General features: G+C 53.6%; 1 protein-coding gene across 1 annotated transcript in view; it reads right to left on the bottom strand.

The window, feature by feature from the left end:
- Window positions 1-20,407, bottom strand: part of CASTOR2 (cytosolic arginine sensor for mTORC1 subunit 2) — a 68,473-nt gene that overhangs the window by 10,557 nt on the left and 37,509 nt on the right. The window contains exons 2-6 of the mRNA XM_008018305.3: window positions 13,488-13,558; window positions 2,904-3,097; window positions 2,569-2,701; window positions 1,610-1,733; window positions 326-436 (exon numbers count right to left, since the gene is read on the bottom strand). Of these exons, the coding sequence (XP_008016496.1) occupies window positions 326-436; window positions 1,610-1,733; window positions 2,569-2,701; window positions 2,904-3,097; window positions 13,488-13,558 (633 nt within the window). The remainder of the gene's footprint in view (window positions 1-325; window positions 437-1,609; window positions 1,734-2,568; window positions 2,702-2,903; window positions 3,098-13,487; window positions 13,559-20,407) is intronic.

Here is a 20,407-nt window from a genome sequence, read left to right as displayed (position 1 = left end):
GAGGTGGGCGGATCGCCTGAGGTCCGGAGTTCGAGACCAACCTGGCCAACGTGGCAAAACCCTGTCTCTACTAAAAATACAAAAATTAGCTGGGCATGGTGGTATGTGCCTGTAATCCCAGCTGAGGCAGCAGAATTGCTTGAACCTGAGAGGCAGAGGTTGTGGTGAGCCGAGATCACACCACTGCACCCCAGCCCGGGCGACAGAGCGAGACCCAAAAAAAAAAAAAAGAAAAAAAGACAAAGTGGGTGATGTGCCCTCACAGAGTCCCCCCAGATCCTGGGGCCCACCCTGGGTTGAACGTTCACCCCAGGGCCTGGCTCACCTCTGCTGTGTCTGCACGTCCATCACCAGGGAGATGTAGCCCTCGATGAGGGAGAAGGAGAAGAAGCGGATGTGGCCACAGTCATCCCCGGTGGCCATGGGGTCCTTCACTCTGGGGACCGGGGACAGCTGGTAAGGATGGGGCCCCTGTGGCCCCTGCACATTCACACCAGCCCAGGGAAGCTGGGCCCTCCCTGCCCAGGCTTTGATGCCACCTGGGTGACCCTGGGTCAGTGTCCTTCTCATTCTGCTTGCTATGCAACGGGGATGATTTCATGGCATTCACAGAGGCGGGTGCTCCACCTTGCAGTGCTGGAGGCCCGGCCGGCCCCCAACACAGGCTACATGGCCCCCTTCCCGGGTCTGCCCGCATCTCAGAGCCCAGGCTGTGGTGACTGTCCGCACGCTGGACCCCGGCCCGCCCCACCTCGCGTTGGCCTACACTTTACAACGTCCGCTGGGGAAGTGACACAATGTCTGTTGTTCACCAAATGAAACAATCTGAGTTCTCGGCTCCTCAACAGACTGGGCCTGTCCTTGGAGCTCAGTGGGGAGTGGGGAGTTTGTTACAGCTCCCAGTGTGTCTTTGGGGCTTCACCAAATTTTGGGGTTCCCAGGGTAGGATGTCTCCCCTCTGAGACTGGGGCTTTTAGGTAGAGCTGTATCTCCTCCTCAGCGTCAGGCAGGTCCGTGTCTCTCCCCTCAGACTAGCTCCAGGGTAGGTTCGTGTCTCCCCCCTCAGACTAGCTCCAGGGTAGGTCCGTGTCTCCCCCCTCAGACTAGCTCTGGGACAGGTCCATGGCTCCCCCCTGGACTAGTTTCACAGCGGGTCCGTGTCTCCCACCTCAGACTAGCTCCAGGGCAGGTCTGTCTCCCACCTCAGACTAGCTCTGGGGTGGGTCCGTGTCTCCCACCTCAGACTAGCTCCAGGGTGGGTCCATGTCTCCTCCTTCAGACTAGTTCCGGGGTGGGTCTTTGTCTCCCCCGTTAGACTAGCTCTGGGGCGGGTCTTTGTCCCCCACCTCGGACTAGCTGCAGACTAGCTGTGGGGCGGATCTCTGTCCCCCCATCAGACTAGCTCTGGGGTGGGTCCTTGCCTTCCTACTCAGACTAGCTCCAGGGTGAGCTCTCCGTGTTTCTTGCTCAGGCCAGCTCTGGGGCAGGTCTGTATCTCTTCCCTCAGATGAGCTCCTGGCAAAGCCTCCTCTCTCAGACTACGACTCCTAGGCGGAGTCGTGTCTCCCCCGGCCCACCCTGCGGCCCCTCATGCCCAAGGCGGCCCTACCCATTGGAGTAGAACATGACATCCATGAGGAGTGTGGCAACAGCAGGCAGCGTGTCGGGGTCCAGGCTGGTGACACAGAACCTGTTGCTTGGGCTGGACAGTGGGTGGATGACCGGCCTCTGGACTGTAAGAGCACAAAGATATCAGGCACTGAGGCTGGGACTGAAAGCGGCAGCTTGGGTGGGTGCAAGGTCTGGGAAGAGGGCTGGGGAGGGCTCAGCCACAGGCCCCGAGACTTAGTCACTGCTGCTTCTCCAGCCTCTACCACCAATTACCACTGACCTGATTCTCCATCTCGCCCTCAGGCCCACGGGCCTTTGCACATGCTATGCTGGCTGTCTGGGATGCCCTTCCCAACCGGCACCACCTGGCTCTGTTCCTACCTGTGTTCCAGGCTTCAGCATCACAGTCCCTGCCCAGGGAAACCCACCGCAGGAGTGGCCTCTGGCCATTGCTCTCTGCATGCACGTCCACCACCCTTGCTAGACACGGCAGCAGGGCCTGCCTAGGACCTTTGCATCACATTCTTTTTTTTTTTTTTGAGATGGAGTCTTGCTCTTGTTGCCCAGACTAGAGTGCAATGGCACGATCTCGGCTCACCGCAACCTCCGGCCTCCTGGGTTCAAGCGATTCTCCTGCCTCGGCCTCCTCAGTAGCTGGGATTACAGGCATGTACCACCATACCTGGCTAATTTTATATTTTTAGTAGAGACAGGGTCTCTCCATGTTGGTCAGGCTGGTCTCGAACTCCCGACCTCAGGTGATCTGCCTGCCTCGGCTTCCCAAAGTGCTGGGATTACAGGCATGAGCCACCGCGCCAGGCCCTTTGCATCCCGTTCTGCCTGGCACTCCATTCATGCTCAGTGGGCAGGAGCCCGTGCTGAGAGCAAGGCTGGTCTGCGGCTGGGTCTGGTAACTTCGTGAGGTTTCTCCTGCACAAACCCCCGCCCCCAGCTCACCCAACTTGGGCTTCACGAAGCCGTTGGTGATGCCGAGGTTCTCGGCTGCCACGGTCTCGCCGTTGACGACCCGCAGGATGGTGAACTCTGATGACAACGTGTGGGTGACAAAGGGCAGGTCCCGCTCACGCACCTAGGGGCAAGAAGTTGAGGCTGTGTGTGCCTGGTGGCCCTGGGGGATGTGGGCCCGGGGCACCGGCCTTTCACCCTGAGACTCTGCTCCCCCCGCGAAGTAGCATGGAAGGGTGAGGCTGTAAGGGGTGGGAGATGAGAACGACTGTGTGTGTGAGAGGCTGGTGTGTGTGTGTAAGGTGTGCCTGTGACGGTCGGCTCACCAGGATGAAGTCTGTCTGGTACGTGGACAGCATGAACACGGAGATGTTCTGGTCGGCCAGTGGGGCGATGACTGACTTGGCGATCTTGGTCACACCAATGGGCTGGGAGCTGGAGAAGCTGCCACCGCCGGACACCACGTTCAGGGCCAGCCAGGTGGCATCCGCCACACTCAGGTGCTCCGAGGAGGGCAGCTCTGGAGGGAGACACAGAAGGTAGCCCTGTGACTGCTGGGGTTCCAGCTGTCCCAAGGGCAGGGCAAGGCAGGCCAGAGAGGTGAGGAGTGAGGCTCTGGGGCCGGCTCCACCTTGTGCCTTGCCTCACTTTCCAACAGGATGGGATTTTTTTTTTTGAGACAGTCTTGTTCTGTCGCCAGGTTGGAGTGCCTGAAGTGGCGCGATCTCAGCTCACTGCAACCTCCGACTTCCTGGTTCAAGCGCGTTTCGTGCCTCAGCCTCCCATGTAGCTGGGATTATAGGCACATGCCACCATGCCCAGCTAATTTTTACATTTTTAATAGAGACGGGGTTTCACCCTATTGGCCAGGATGGTCTCAATCTCGTGACTCGCCCACCTCGGCCCCCCAAAGAGCTGGGATTATAGGCGTGAGCCCCCGCGCTCGCTGGATGGGACTGTTTTCTGAGACAGAGTCCTGCTCTGTCACCCAGGCTGGAGTGCAGTGGTATGATCTTGGCTCACTGCAACCTCCACCTCCTGGGTTCAAGTGATTCTTGAGTAGCGGAGATTACAGGTATGCACCATTACATACAGCTATTTTTTGTATTTTTAGTAGAGATGGCATTTTCCCATGTTGGCCAGGCTGGTCTCGAACTCCTGATCTCAAGGGATCCTCCTGCCTTGGCCTCCCAAAGCGCTAGGATTACAGGCATCAGCCACTGTGCCCGGCCTTCAACAGCATGGGATTTGAATCAAAGGCTGCTTCCTGGGAGGACTGGGCAGGGAAGGCCCTCAGATGACGCAGGACATCCCAGACAGCTTGGTAGAGCGGGAGCCACGTGGGCAAGTGGTTGATCTGAGCCAAGCCTCAGTTTCCTCAGCCATAAAACGATGGCGTCAGTAGTAGGTAATGCCTTTATCTTTAGTTCTTACACCCCTTTTTGTGGGTCTGGTGCTGTCATCACGCCCAGTGTCCCACGTGCAACTGGCTTTCAAACTGGGTTCCTGGAGACCTCCCAGGGAGGCTCCGGGTGGAGGGGAGGTCAGGAGAAGGCTGGGTGGGGCTTTGGGGTTTCTCTTCCCGCTTTCGCCAGCCCTGCACGTTGGGCTTCTCTGGAAGAACAGGCAGCTCCAGGAGGGCCCCCGAAGATGCTGCATCATGGGGGGGCAGTGACTGTCACCCATGTCCCTCCTGAGAGCCTGGAAGTCCCGGGGGCTGGCACTGACTTTGGCAGGATGGGGAGGCCAGAGCAGCAGCAACTGCTAAGACTCCTTACCTAGCTCATGAAAACCCAGAATCCAAATGTCTGAGGCATCCCTTCCACCCTGTCCTGCAGACAGAGTCCCTGAGTAGCCCTGAACACAGGACACAGGCACACACTACGTGTGTGTCCACACACAGCCGCAGACTCGAGCCCAGGCTGCACATGGGACTCTTCATACATCACCAGGCACCTGCCTAAACCCACCCAGTTCCAGGCCCTGAGTGGGGAGGGGGCACGGCACGGGGAGGTGGACTCTGACACTGCAACCCACAAGGAGGCAGCGTTTGTTGTTGTTTTTTTTTTTTTTTTTTTTGAGAAGAAACCTCACTCTGTCACCCAGGCTGGAGTGCAGTGGCATTATCTCGGCTCACTGCAACCTCTGCCTCCTGGTTTAAGCAATTATCCTGCCTCAGCCTCCCGAATAGCCGGGATTACAGGCGCCCACTACCATGCCCGGCTAATTTTTGTATTTTTAGTAGAGAGGGGGTTTCGCCATGTTGGCCTGGCTGGTCTCGAACGCCTGGCCTCAAGTGATCCGCCCGCCTCGGCCTCCCAAAGTGCTGCGATGACAGGTGTGAGCCACCGTGCCTGGCCAAAGCAGGGTTATTTTGCTCACTGTACACTCAACAGTCCAGAAACCCTGGAAGGCTCAGGGACTTGCCTAAGTTCACTTAGGAAATAACAGAGCCAGGATTCCAGTGCAGGTCTGACTCAAAAACCCAGGCTCTGTCTTGGGCATCAAATGAAAAGTACCAAGTCCCTAAGAAAACAGGGGGCTAAAAAGAGAGGGGCTGAGGCTGGAGGCAGTGGCTTACGCTTGTAATCCCACTGCTTTGGGAGGTCAAGGTGGGAAGATTGCTTGAGGCCAGGAATTTGAGACCAGCCTGGGCAACGTAGCCCATAAAAAAATAAATAGAAAATAAATGAGCCAGGCATGGTGGCACATGCCTGTGGTCCCAGCTACTTGGGAGGCTGAGGTGGGAGGACTGCTTGAGTCTAGGATGTCAAGGCTGCAGTGAGCTATGACTGCACCACTGCACTCCAGCCTAGGTGACAGAGCCAGATCCTGTCTCAAAAAATAAATAGATAAAAAGGGAGAGAGGGGCTCAGAGATGGGCAAGCTCAGGTAGCTGTGATGATGAAGATTCCTGGGGAAAGGCGAGCTGGGCTCTGCTGGCAGGCAAGATGGCCTGAGAGGAGGGAAATTGAGTGAGGCCCATGGCTGTTCCTACCTGCCCAGCTCCGGTCACCATGGTGACTGCAGCCCAGGGACCCCATTGGTCCCGCTGGCTGAGAAGGACCAGTGGTCAGCCAGTGGGTGGCTAGAGAGGCAGATGGCTGCACAGAAATGGGAAAAGGCAGCCCCAGTCTTGAGCAGTGGGAGGCCTATCTCTTATCAAAGGCACAGGTTTCGGGCTCCGAGGGGCCAATCCTGGCTCTGTCCTCCCCAGCGGAAGCGGCTGCTGATACAGCCTTCGAGGCGGTGAAGTGCTGGGGTGCATATGTGCACCCTGAGGGGGTGCTTACGTAACCAGGATTCTGCCCCTAGGAGTCTCTCAGCAGGTTTGGATGATTCCCAGAGTGGTCTTGGGGAGAAGCCCAGGCCTGAGACCAGCTGGAAACGTGGGTGTGGGGGAAGCGGCAGCTGCTGCTGGCTGGAGGATTGTAGGTCAATCAGCAGCTGGCCAGAAGCAGGCAGCTTGTCTGATGGATTGGTCTACCCGCCCTGCTCACGGCCTCAGCCCTGGACGGAACCCAGAACTGCTGCTTTTTTTTTTTTTTTTTTGAGAGAGTTTCTTGCTGTGTCGCCCAGGCTGGAGTGCAGTGGCACGATCTTGGCTCAATGCAAGCTCTGCCTCCTGGGTTCAAGCGATTCCTGTGTCTCAGCCCCCTGAGTAGCTGGGACTACTGGTGCATACCACCATGCCTGGTTCAATTTTTTTTTTTTTTTTTTTTGTATTTTCAGTAGAAATGGGGATTCACCATGTTGGACAGGCTGGTCTTGAACTCCTGACCTCAAGTGATCTGCCCGCCTTGGCCTCCCAAAGTGCTGGGATCACAGGTGTGAGCCACTGCACCCAGCCCCAGCTGTTATTTTAAACAACGGGGCTGACCCTCCAAATGCAGGTGTGCAGTGAGCCCTGGTTTGTGCTCACGGCCGGGGCTGGATTCGGGGTACGGTAAGAACCACCGGCCCTGAGGCTTGGCATCCATTCTGACCAAGATGCAAGCTCCTTTACTGGCTTGACCCTCACACAGAGGTGATCCCCGCCAGGGATGCTACTTTGCACCTTGGCTTACTGACACGGCAGATTCCGGGCTAGAGCTCGGAGGAAGACGCGGGAGTTCTGATGTGCGCTGCTACTGGATGCACAGAATGAACTTGACAATTCCCGGGCGCTTACTGAGCATCTGCGGAGTTGCAGAACTGAGAGGGAGGCGCGGTGACCCCTGTGACACAGACAAACACACGGAGGCTCCAGGTTGTGGAGCAACTCGCCCAGATTCACACGCAGGGAAGGCTGCAGAGTTTCGATCTGAACCTAGCTCTTCCCATCTTAGCACGAGGCGAGGCCAGGAGTTCTTTTCGAGCTTCCTCCCTCTACCTCTTTTTCTTTCTTTCTTCGTTTTTTGTTAGCGTCAGGGTCTTGCTCTGTTGCCCAGGCTGGAGTGCAGTGGTGCAATCACAGCTCACTGCAGCTCAAACTCCCAGACTCGAGCGATCCTCCCACCTCAGCCTCCCGAGTAGCCAGGACTTCAGGTGCACGCCACCACACCTGGCTGATTTTTAATTTTTTTGTGGAGATGGAGTCTTGAGATGTTGCCCAGGCTGGTCTCAAATTTCTGGCCTCAAGCGATCCTTCTGCCTTGGCCTCCCAAATTCCAGGGATTATAGGTGTGAGCCACCTTGCCTGACCACCTCTCCACCTTTTGATTGGTCACTGCCTGCTGACCAAGCCTTGCCACGTGTGGCATGGACCACAATGATGTACCGCTGTCCCCAGTTCACAGGCAAGTGGACTGTGAAGGGTGAGGGCTGGTGATGTGGACAGCCCAGATGAGCACTGGGTCCCTCTAACTCCAAATCTAAGCTTCTACCCACTACCCAGAGGCTTCTAACATTTTTCTGAATCTATCAGGACACCTAGCACTGCAAATGGTGCTCATTAAATACTTAAAAGAGGCCGGGTACGGTGACTCAGGCCTGTAATCCCAGTACTTTGGGAGGTCAAGGCAGGCGGAATCACCTGAGGTCAGGAGTTCAAGACCAGCCTGGCCAACATAGGTGAAACCTTGTCTGTCCTAAAAATATAAATATTAGCTGGGCGTGGTAGTGGGCGCCTGTAATCTCAGCTACTCAGGAGGCTGAGGCATGAGAATCGCTTGAACCAGGAGGCAGAGGTTGCAGTGAGCAGAGATTGTGTCACTGCACTCCAGCTGGGGTGACAGAGCAAGACTCAGTCACACCCACACACAGACACACACACGTAAAAAATCAGAATATACACACGTACAACCCCTCTGTCTGCCACACAGACATAGTGCATCCATCTGAGCCAAGACCTTCTTTTTTCTTTTTTTTTGAGACAGGGTCTTGCTCTGTCACTCAGGCTGGAGTGCAGTGGCACAAACATGGCTCACGGCAGCCTCAACCTCCCAGGCTCAAGTGATCTCCCACCGCAGCCCACTGAGTAGCTGGGGCCACAGCCATGCGCCACCATACCAGATTAATTTTTGTATCGTTTGTAGAGACGGGGCTTTGCCATGTTGCCCAGGCTGATCTTGAACTCCTGGGCTCAAGTGATCTGCCTGCCTCAGCCTCCCAAAGGGCTGGGATTTCAGGCATGAGCCACTGTGCTCAGATCAAGAATCCCTTAACAACGTTCACACTGAACAAGGAACTCTGCTGGTTAGTGTCATTTACAAGCCATCCTCTGCCCTTCCAGGAAAGACCCAGGGTCCACTGAACCATGGCCAGCTGCTAGCTTCTAACTGTCAAAGGTGCCAGTGAACACGCACCCTGGCTCATGTTAAGAGTGGCAGAAGTGGCCCTTTGGTGGAAAAGCAATGTTTGCAGCGCTGGAGGTTTGCAGAACAGGGTGACAGGGCACCGGCCTTCATTCCCCATGCTAGAGCCAGCATCCTTCTTCTTGGGGTCACGCCTGTAATCCCAACACTCTGGGAGGCCAAGGTGGGAGGACTGCTTGAGGCCAGGAGGTCCAGACCAGCGTAGGCAACACAGTGAGACTCCTCTACAAAAAAACACAAAAACTAGCCAGTGGGCCGTGTAAGGTGGTTCACGCCTGGAATCCCAGCACTTTGGAACTTTGGAAGGTTGAGGTGGGTGGATCACTTGAGGTCGTGAGTTCGAGACCAGCCTGGCCAACACAGTGAAACCCTGTCTCTACTAAAAATACAAAAATTAGTTGGGCATAGTGTTGCATGCCTGTAGTCCCCGCTACTCAGGAGGCTGAGGCAGGAGAATTGCTTGAACCCAGGAGGGGAGGTTGCAGTGAGCTGCGATCGCACCACTATATTCCAGCCTGGACAACAGAGTGAGACTCCGTCTCAAAACAAAACAAAGCAAAACAAAAAAAACAAAAAAAAGAAAAAGAAAAAGAAAAAAAACCCCAAAAACTACCGAGTGGGCCAGGTGCAGTAGTTCACATCTGTAATCCCAGCACTTTGGGAGGTCGAAGCGAGAGGATCATCTGAGGTCAGGAGTTCAAGACCAGCCTTGCCAACATGGTGAAACCCTGTCTCTACTAAAAATACACACAAAAAAGTACCCAGGTGTGGTGGTGCACACCTGTAATCCCAGCTACTCAGGAGGCTGAGGCAAGAGAATTGCTTGAACCTGGGAGGTAGAGGTTGCGCCACTGCACTCCAGCCTGGGGAACACAGCAAGAATATCTTGAGAAAAGCAAGCAAACTAAAACTAAATTCTCCTTCTGAAACAGAGCCTCCAAGGAGATGAGGGGTAGAACTTGTCCTCCTAGCCGCACACTGCAGTGCCTAGGCCCACCCCAAATCCTGCCGCAGCCCCCTGCGAGTCCTGGGTCACACATGGTGGTATACCCTGCCTTCTCACATTATTTTCCGGCAGCCCTTTCTCCTTATTTAGGCTAGAGACGCCCTGAGAGCATTTCCTACTTTCCGTCCTGGCTTGGTTGTCACTAACTCTGGGCAAGTTAATGTCTGCTTTCTCACTTGTAAAATGGGTCCTTACTCTTCTTTTTTTTTTTTTGGAGACAGAGTCTCACTCTGTCACCCAGGCTGGAGTGCAATGGCGCACGCTCGGCTCACTGCAACCTCCACCTCCTGGGTTCAAGCGATTCTCCTGCCTCAGCCTCCTGAGTAGCTGGAATTACAGGCATGTGCCACCACACCCAGCTAATTTTGTATTTTTAGTAGAGATGGGGTTCCTCCATGTTGGTCAGGCTGGTCTCGAACTCCTTTTTTTTTTCTGAGATAGAGTCTTGCTGTGTCGCCCAGGCTGGAGTGCAGTGGTGTGATCTCGGCTCACTGCAAGTTCTGCCTCCCGGGTTCATGCCATTCTCCTGCCTCAGCCTGCCAAGGAGCAGGGACTATCGGCGCCCGTCACCAATGCCTGGCTAATTTTTTTTGTATTTTTAGTAGAGACTTGATTTCACCGTGTTAGCCAGGATGGTCTCGATCTCCTAACCTTGTGATCCGCCCGCCTCGGCCTCCCAAAGTGCTGGGATTATAGGCATGAGCTACCGTGCCCGGCCTCGAACTCTTTTTTTTTCTTTTTTTGAGATGAGTCTTGCTCCTTCGCCCAAGCTGGAGTGCAGCAGCATGATCTTGGCTCACTGCAGCCTCTGCCTCCTGGGTTCAAGTGATTCTCCTGCTCAGCCTCCTGAGTAGCTGGAGCTACAAGCATGCGTCACCACGCCCGGCTAATTTTTGTATTTTTAGTAAAGATGGGGTTTCACCATGTTGACCAGGCTTGTCTTGAACTCCTGACCTCAGGTGATCTGCCCGCCTCAGCCTCCCAAAGTGCTGGGATTACAGATGTGAACCACTATGCTTGGCCAAAATGCTAATTTTTGGCAGCACTTTGGGAAGTCAAGGCAGGTGGATCACTTGAGTTCAGAAGTTTGAGACCAGCCCAGCCAACATGGTGAAACCAAACCCCATCTCTACTAAAAATACAAGAAAAATTAGCCTGGCGTTGTGGTGGGCGCCTATAATCCCAGCTACTCAGGAGGCTGAGGCAGGAGAATCGCTTGAACCTGGGAGGTGGAGGTTGCAGTGAGTTGAGATCACGCCACTGCACTCCATCCTGGGTGACAGAGTGAGACTCTGTCTCAAAAAAAAAGAAAAAAAAAAAAAAAAGAAAAGAAAAGAGAGACAAAGCACTCAATTTTTTTTTTCCTTGGGCAATAATGGATTTCCAAGCAGCCTGGTTTGCTGACCAGAAAAGCACCCTGGAAGGGAAGCCCTTACCCTGAAGTCACAGGGGTAAGCCTGGCTGCCTAGCCTCAGGCCTTGCTGGGCTAATTGAAACCTGCTTTCCCAGTGCTCCGTGTTCCTCAGTGCTGAGCCTGTGCCTGTGCCTGCAGCTGGGAAAGGTTCAGGGAGGGGCAGGGCAAGGCAGTTTCAAAAGTCACAAGGACATTATGGATGCCTCTGGGGAATGGCAGGGTTGAGGGATAGAGGGCAATTCCTTCCCCGGGCCAGCCGAGGGTCTCAGCCTGGGCCCAAGGACCTCTATTTGAACAGAGCTTACTCACCCCTGGGAATTTCCTACTTCACTCCCTGTTCCCTCTCCTGTACACACACCTCAGCAGACTCTACCCCAATTCAGCCCTAACCCAGCCCAACAACCTTCAATGGCTCCCCAGTGCCTAAAGAATAAGATCCAAACTTTCCCTGCCTGCCTCTGTCTTCTTTTTTAGAGACTGAACCTGGCCCTTGCTTCTGCTGCTGTACTTTCTCATTCAACTCTCCTCTGACATGTTTTCTTCCTTCCCCACAAGGCCAGCAAAAATATCACCTCCTCCAGGAAGTCCTCCATGACCATGTGAGCTCACCAGGAACTTCCTCTTTTGAGCCTCCAGAAACAGCCATGCTGTAGAAGTCCCCCCATGCTGCTTCTAACCCAAATACAGTATAGGAGGGGAGTTCAGGAAAAAGTCTAGAGCCAGGCACGGCGATACACGCCTCTACTCTCAGCTACTCGGGAGGCTGAGGTGGGAGGATTGCTTGAGCCCAGGAGTTTGAGGCTGCTGTGCACTATGATCACACCTGTGATGAGCCACTGTACTCCAGTCTGGGCAACATAGCAAGAACCTGTTTCTGAAAAAAAAAAAAAAATTTAAGGGCCTGCATGCCAGGTAGAAACCACAAAGGGAGGGGTGCTTTCCCGGCAGAGAAGCCCATGTGTGTACAGCCCCATGGAGGAATCTTTCCTGATCCCCCCTCCTCCAGGCAAGCCCTGTCCTCCTCTCTCTCTTCTCACACTCTAGTTCCCTGGGGATGCCAAGTGCGTCTCCAGTACTGGAAGCTGTGGCTGTACACACATGGGGTTCTCTCTGCCTGGAAAGTGCCCCTCCATTAATGTTTTCCACCTGGTGGGGGGGGGGCCACTTATTTTTTATTTTTTATTTTTTTAGAAACAGGTTCTCAGGCTGGATGCAGTGGCTCATGCCTGTAATCCCAGCAGTTTGGGAGGCCAAGGGGTAGTGGATCACCTGAGGTCAAGCGTTTGAGACCAGCCTGGCCAACAGGGTGAATCCCCATCTCTACTAAAAAAATACAAAAAATTAGCCGGGTGTGGTGGTGGGCGCCTGTAATCCCAGCTACTTGGGAGGCTGAGGCAGGAGAATGGCTTGAACCTGCGAGGTGGTGGTTGCAGTGAGCCGAGATCGTGCCATTGCACTCCAGCCTGGATGACAAAATGAGACTCCATCTCAAAAACAAAACAAAACAAACCACCAGGTTCTCATTACGTTGCCCAGGCTGGAGTGCAGTGGTTATTCACAGGTGTGATCATAACACACTACAGTCTCATACTCCTGGGTTTAAGCAATCCTCCTGCCTCAGTCTCCCAAGTAGCTGGGAGTAGAGGCGTGCACCACCATGCCTGGCTCTTTACTCGTAGCTGTGTTGACTGCAAGTGTTGCCTTCTCCGGGAAGTCCTCTTAAACTGTGCCCTTGCCATCTAGACACTTCTCTCTCTCTCTCTTTTTTTTTTTTTTTTTTTTTTTTTTTTTTGAGACGGAGTCTTGCTCTGTGCCCCAGGCTGGAGTGCAGTGGCGCGATCTCGGCTCACTGCAAGCTCCGCCTCCCGGGTTTACGCCATTCTCCTGCCTCAGCCTCCCGAGTAGCTGGGACTACAGGCGCCTGCCACCACGCCCGGCTAATTTTCTTGTATTTTTAGTAGAGACGGGGTTTCACTGTGTTAGCCAGGATGGTCTCGATCTCCTGACCTCGTGATCCGCCCGTCTCGGCCTCCCAAAGTGCTGGGATTACAGGCTTGAGCCACCGCGCCCGGCCTCTCTCTCTTTTTTTAAGAGATGGAGTCTCGCTCTGTCTTTCAGACTGGAAAGCAGTGATTTAATAACAGCTCATTGCAGCCTCCAACTCCTGGGCTCAAACAATCCTTCTGTCTCAGTCTCTCAAGTAGCTGGGACCACAGGAACATGCCATCATGTCCAGTTAATTTAAAGTAAATTTTTAGTAGAGATGGGGGTCTCACTATGCCCAGGCTGGTCTCGAACTCCTCGGCTCAAGTGATCCTCCCATCTTAGCCTCCCAAAGAGTTGGGATTAAAGGCGTAAGTCACTGCGCCCGACTGAGGCTATTTTAAAGCACTTTGCAGGCTTCGGTGAAACATGTTCCTTTTCCTTCCTGGTTAATCTAATTCTCAGCTGGGTAGTGCCATGCCAACTAACTCTTTTAGCTCAGAAGTCTTTCTTAGGGCAATCTCAAGAGCAGGAGGGGAAGGGACCCTCCAGAACCCAGGGAGAGAAGGAAATATACTCTGCTGCTTTTCTAGCTGACCGGTAGATGAGGGAAGAAATAAGGAGGTAGGTGGGAGCAGAAATAAGGAGGTGGGTGGCCAGCCCTGACTTCAGGGTGTGGTTCAGCCGAGTCCCTGGGGAGAGAAGCGCTTACCTAGGAATCCCTCCTCATCGACAATGATAGTGTAATCCTCTGGTGTCTCCGTCAGACTGAAGAACTTGCACCTGGATGGACAGACAGACAGACACAGAAGATCTCATTAGTCCAGGCAGGTCCCCTGGGGCAGCTGCCCACCCGTGCCCCGGGGATGATGACTCAGTTTACCCACCGCTCCGGCCCCAGGCTGATGGGTGACTTCGGGTAAGTCGTCTGTCTCTCCCTTCATGTCCCCCTACTGAGTGCTGACTCTGGACAGGCACAGAGATGCCGACTGTCCCCACTCTGCCACCCCCCAATCTTTGGGGATCTCTGAGCCAGTCAGCCCCTGTGATTCCGTCCAGGCCTGAGGGCCTGAGATCCCATATTTTCTCGGAGGGAAGAAGTGGCCAAAGGGTGGTTCCAGTGTGGGTCAGGCAGAGCAGCCGTCTTTTCCATGGCCCTGCCATTGTAACCTCTAGGTGTCTGTCCCCATCTCCCCTCCCACTGTCATGGCCTCCAGTTCAGCAACTCTGGAGCTCCCAGTCACAAAAATGCCTAATTCCCACCAGCTGACTGACAGCCCAGCCCTTGGTTTACTTTCCATCCCTGAAGAGGGAGGAGTGTGGCCATCCGTGACATTTCTGGGACATGGATCTCCGCCCCACCTCACATCACCTTTGATATCACCGCTCAGCCTGAGAGATATGTTGCTCATCTACCCCCAAAAGGAGACCATCAATTCCCCAAAAACAGGGGACGGAACCCTGACCCTGCTGGCCTCAGTCCTGGGCATGCTTTTGGTATCTGTGTCCAGGTGGCCCTTGGGCTGGGTTTCGAGGCTTTTGGTCCTTGGGTGATTGAGGGGGGTCATCACCCCCTCAACGCCCGTGTCCCTGTTCCCCATTTAGCCAGAACCACCCCCACTGCAACCTAGAGAGTACTGCAGGCAGAGATGGCAAGTCCAAGCGTGCACAGGCAGAGGCTGGCAGGAAACTGACCCCTGGTCACTTATCTGGTGTTCCAGCTCTCCAGCACAAAGCCAGGCATGGGCTCTGCACCCTCACCCGCTGAGGGGAGCCGGGACAGAAAGAGGTCCATGAGTAACCCAGGTGTATTCGTCTGTTCTCATGCTGCTAATAAACACATACCTGAGACCGGGTAATTTATAAAGGACAGAGGTTGAACGGACTCACAGTTCCATATGGCTGGGGAGGCCTCACAATCATGACAGAAAGCCAAGGAGGAGCCAAGGCATGTCTTACATGGCAACAGGCAAGAGAGCATGTGCAAGGGAACTGCCCTTTATAAAACCATCAGATCTCATGAGACTTATTCACTACCATGAGAACAGTATGAGGAAAACCACCCCCATGATTCAATTATCTCCACCTGGCCCCACCTGTGACACGTGGCAATTATTACAATTCAGTGTGAGATTTGGGTGGGGACACAGCCAAACAGTATCACCAGGCAAAGGGCAAGGATCACTCTCTCAAATATGCAAACGGAAACAGGATCTCCAAGTGGACAGTATTGCAGGGGATGGGGGTGGCTGGTGTATCCATGGGTCACCCTCCTCCCCGGCCTCCTCTCCTGCAAGCTTCCCTGCAGCCCCCTCATCTATAGGAACCTCTCCAGTTCCGTTTTAAAATTTACTCCTGAAAATTTTCACAAGGATACGGAGCCACTGGAACTCTCTTATACTGCTGGTGGGAGTACAAAATGGCCCGGTGCTTCAAACATTCATTTGGCAGTTTCTTTCTTCTTTTTAGAGACAGGGGCTTGCTCTGTCACCCAGTCTGGAGTGCAGTGATGCAATCACAGCTCATGGAAGCCTTGAATACCTGGGCTCAAGCATTCCCCCTGCCTCAGTCTCCTGAGTAGCTGGAACTACAGGCACACAATACCATGTCTGGCTAATTTTTTTTTTTATTTGAGACAGTCTTGCCCTGTCACCCAGGCTAGAGTGCAGTGGCATGATCTCGGCTCACTGCAACCTCTGCCTCCCAGGTTCAAGTGATTCTCCTGCCTCAGCCTCCCCAGTAGCTGGGCTTACAGGCGCTCACCACCACATCTGGCTAATTTTTGTATTTTTAGTAGAGACAAGGTTTCTCCATGTTGGCCAGGCTGGTCTCGAACTCCTGACCTCAGGTGATCCACCTGCCTTGGCCTCCCAAAGTGCTGGGATTATAGGCGTGAGCCACTGTGCCCAGACTGTCCAGCTAATTTTAAAAGTTGTTTGTAGAGATGAGATCTTTGCTACGTTCTCTAGGCTGGTCTTGAACTCTTGTCCTCAAGCGATCCTCCCACCTTGGCTTTCCAACGTGCTGGGATTACAGGCATGAGCCACTGCATCCAGCCGGCAGTTTCTTATAAAGTGCAGCACACACTGACCATCCAGCCTCAGCTATCCTGCTCCTGGGTATTCATTCAAGAGAAGTGAAAACAGGTGCCCACACAAAGACCTAGATGCAAATACGTATTGCCTTTGTTTGTATTTACCCGAAACTGGAAACGACCCAAATGTCCTTCCTTCAACTGGAGAGAGGATAAACTGCAGCACGTCCACATGAGGAAATACGGGTCGGCAATTAAAAGGAATAAACTACTAATTCATGCATTAACATGGGCGGATCTCAAGTGCATTTTGCTAAGTTAAAGCAGTCAAGCTCAAAAGATTCCATACTGTATGATTCTATTTATATGACATTCTGGAAGAGGCCAGACTACAGGGACAAATGATTAGCGGTTGCCAGGGGACGGGTAGGTGCTGACTAGAGAGGGGCACTGGGAAATTTTGGGGGGGGATGGGCCTCTTGATTGTGGCAGTGGTTACAAGGTCATATAAATTTAGGCCAGGTGCGGTGGCTCACGCCTGTAATCCCAGCACTCTGGGAGGCAGAGGTGGGTGGATCACCTGAGGTCAGGAGTTCGAGACCAGCCTGGCCAACATGGTGAAACCCCGTCTCTACAAAAAATGCAAAAATTAGCAGGGTATTTCTGTGGGCGCCTGTAATCCCAGTTACTTGGGAGGTTGAGGCAGGGGACTTACTTGAACCCGGGAGGTGGAGGCTGCAATGAGCCAAGATCACACCACCGCACTCCAGTCTGGGTGATTAGATTTAGACTCCATCCCAAAAAAACAAAAAAAAAACCTTGCAAGATCATATGAATTTGTCAAAACCCGAAGAACTGTCTGCTAAAAAGGGGTGAATTTTGCTGTATGTCAGTGATCCTTTGATAAACTTGAATGTAAAGACAATCCTTGGCCTGCCGGGTGGCTCAGGCCTGTAATCCCAACACTTTGGGACGCTGAGATGGGCAGATCACTTGAGGTCCGGAGTTTGAGAACAGCCTGGCCAATATAGCGAAACCCCATCTCTACTAAAAATATAAAAGTTAGCCTGGCATGGTGGTGGGCATCTGTAATCCCAGCCGCTTGGGAGGCTGAGGCAGGAGAATTGCTTGAACCCTGGAGGTTGCGGTGAGCTTGGATCGTGCCACTACACTCCAGCCCGGCCAACAGAGCCACTCCATCTCCCAAAAAAAAAAAAAAAATTGCCTGTGCTAGGGTCACCCATGAGGTGGCCTCACCCGCCCTGGAAGGGGTGTAAGGAGCTCTGCTGGAACAACAGCCCACGCTCATCAATTTCCCTCCGGCTCTTTGGTTTTCAAATTACGTCTCTGTCCCTGCCTGTCCCATATCCAATTTGCAAGTATTGCCTGGATACATGAAATCTATAATTGCTTCGAGGACAACAGCAAATTATCACCACAGGAAGTGGCAATCACTGGTCAGGCCTGGACCCTTCCTAGGGACCCCCATGCACTCAGAAAGAGCCCTGGACCCCCCCGCCCCAAGTCACCAGATTGCCATGAGCTGGTACTCCCTGGGTGGGGCGAGGCTGCCCAGCTGCCCGAGAGCCCCGGGGAGGCAAACAGACACAGCCCTTGCTCTCGGCGCCCTCGGCTGTGAGGGACGCTCCAGAAATAGACCACACAAATTATTCCGGAGGGCATACACACCAGCAGAAGGCAACAGCGGCCTGTGTGTAAATGGAATATAAATATGTTGTTGAAGTGACCTGTCCCCAGGGGCTGAGCGATTCTGTGGCTCTGCCAGCTATGGGACATCTCAGAATGTGCACCTTGGCACGGGCAGGCTTCGGGGAGGGCAGATAAGCTGGAGGCACCTGCTGCCGTCGCTCTGGTCACTACCCTCAGGAGTCAGCCCCCAGACTCCTCCCTCTCCTTGACCTCCATGTCGTTTTTTGTTTTTTTTTTTTTGAGACAGAGTCTCACTCTGTGACCCAGGCTGGAGTGCAGTGGCGCGATCTCTCGGCTCACTGCAAGCTCCGCCTCCCGGGTTCACACCATTCTCCTGCCTCAGTCTCCCGAGCAGCTGGGACTACAGGTGCCCGCCACCACGCCCGGCTAATTCTTTGTATTTTTAGTAGAGACGGGGTTTCACTGTGTTAGCCAGGATGGTCTCGATCTCCTGACCTTGTAATCTACCTGGCTCGGCCTCCCAAAGTGCTGGGATTACAGGCATGAGCTACCGGTCCGGCCTTTTTTTTTTTCTTTTTTGAGATAAGCTTTTGCTCTGTTGCCCAGGCTGGAGTGCAGTGGCGTGATCTTGCCTCACAGCAGCCTTGACCGCCTGGGCTCAAGCAATCCTCCTAGCTCAGCCTCCCAATTAGCTTGGACTACAGGTGTGCACTACCATGCCCGGCTGGCTAACAGGGTCTCACTATGTTGCCCCAACTGGTTTTGCACTCCTGAGCTCAAGTGATCCTTCTGCCTTGGCCTCCCAAAGTGCTGGGATTACAGGCGTGAGTCACTGCACCTGGCCCACACCACTTCTTAATTCAAGCTACGGGTGCCCCTTTGCCTTTGGATTACATCTGCTGCGTTTCTTGTCTTACCAAGCTTACCCGTCCTGTCTGTGCTTCTCGAAGTCTTCCCCATACTGCCAGGCAGTTGGCCATTCCCCAGTCCAAGCACAGCACCCCCTTACGGGCCATCCTTAGCCTCCCAAGTACCCGGGATTACAGGTGCATGCCACCACACCCGGCTAATTTTTAAAATTTTTATAGAGATGGGATCTTGCTATGTTGCCCAGGTGGGTCTTGAACTCCTGGCCTCAAGCGATCCTCCCACCTCCACCTCTCAAAGTGCTGGGATTATGGGCGTGAGCCACTCCACATGGCCTTATGTCTTCTTTACTTGAAGGTCACTCTGAGATCTGTTTTTGCCTCTCCACCACTCCCCATAAAGCAAACTCAAGGCTGGACTACCCTCCGGTCTTGTCTCCCTCTTCCATTCCTGGCCTCAACGCCCCTTGCTCTTGTTGCCCAGGCTGGAGCGCAGTGGTGCAATCTTGGCTCACGGCAACCTCTGCCTCTGGGGTTCAAGCAATTCTCCTGCCTCAGCCTCCCGAGTAGCTGGGATTACAGGCGCCCGCCACCATGCCCGGCCAATTTTTTGGAATTTTTAGTAGAGAGAGGGTTTCATCCTGTTGGCCAAGCTGTTCTCAAACTCCTGACCTCAGAAAATCCACCCGCCTCAACCTCCCAAAGTGCTGGGATTACAGGCATGACCCACTGCGCCTGGCTTGAATGTTCTTTCAACTACCCGGCATGGCCTCCCAACTTTGCTGGCTGAAGACTTCATGCTCATCCTTTAAGATCCAGTTCAAACATCTCCTCTGGGGTAAAACCTCTCCTGGCCAGGCATGGTGGCTCATACCTGTAATGCCAGAACTTTGGGAGGCGGAGGTGGATGGATCACTTGAGGCTGGGAGTTTGAGACTAGTATGGCTAATATGGTGAAGCCCTGTCTCTACTAAAAATACAAAAAATAAAATAAAAAAACCTTGCCTGATCAACACCAGCCACTTTCTTTCCCTCATCTCCTATCATAGAGGTTGTCCTCCTTTGACAGCCTACAGTCCCACACTATGTCTATGAGATGACTTTCCTGCCACTATGGACAGCTGGGCTGTTGGTGCATCACAACCCTAGGAGACAGTTCATCTCACAGTCTATGTGAAGTATGCCCTTAGAATTGTGCAGTGCACAACCTGTGCAACTGTGCATGATGGTGCCAAATGCTTCCCACGATCTATTACAAATTATACTTTAAGGGTCTACTTCCCTCAGTAGACCACAGCTCTCAGAAGCAAGGACAGACGGTCCTCCGTACACACCCCTCATATCTGACACTGGCTGGGCATGGAATCAACACTCAAGGATTGCTGAGCAAAGGGACGGACTGTGGCCACACACTTGCCTTCAAATTCAGAGACGCGTCAATGAGAACAAACCCTGTCCGCCTTCATGTGATATCACCTTGACTTTTTTTTTTTTTTTTTTTTTGAGACGGAGTCTTGCTCTGTCGCCCAGGCTGGAATGCAGTGGCCGGATCTCAGCTCACTGCAAGCTCTGCCTCCTGGGTTTTCGCCATTCTCCTGCCTCAGCCTCCCGAGTAGCTGGGACTACAGGCACCCGCCACCTTGCCCGGCTATTTTTTTTTTGTATTTTTTAGTAGAGACAGGGTTTCACTGTGTTAGCCAGGATGGTCTCGATCTCCTGACCTCGTGATCCGCCCATCTCGGCCTCCCAAAGTGCTGGGATTACAGGCTTGAGCCACCGCGCCCGGCCGATATCACCTTGACTTAATCCTCCTCTGGGACAGGCTAAGGTCTCCAGTTCTAATTCTCTGTCTGCCTTTTCTAATGAGTCATGGCCAGGTCCACATCCCAGATTCCAGGCCCCTGGGGTTTGTGGCCTCTCTGTACTCTGTCTACAAACAGCTGGAAAGAGGAGCAAATGCCAGAAAGTACCCAGTGTGGTGCTAAGTGCTTTTAAGAAACTCCAAGCGGGAGGCCAGGCCAGGGGGATCACTTGAGTCCAGGAGTTTGAGACCAGCGTGGG

This window comes from Chlorocebus sabaeus, chromosome 28 (genome assembly GCF_047675955.1).
Source record: "Chlorocebus sabaeus isolate Y175 chromosome 28, mChlSab1.0.hap1, whole genome shotgun sequence".
Classification (NCBI taxonomy): domain Eukaryota; kingdom Metazoa; phylum Chordata; class Mammalia; order Primates; family Cercopithecidae; genus Chlorocebus; species Chlorocebus sabaeus.
The sequence above is the reverse complement of the archived record's forward strand: the minus strand, read 5'-3'. Positions and strand labels throughout refer to the sequence as shown.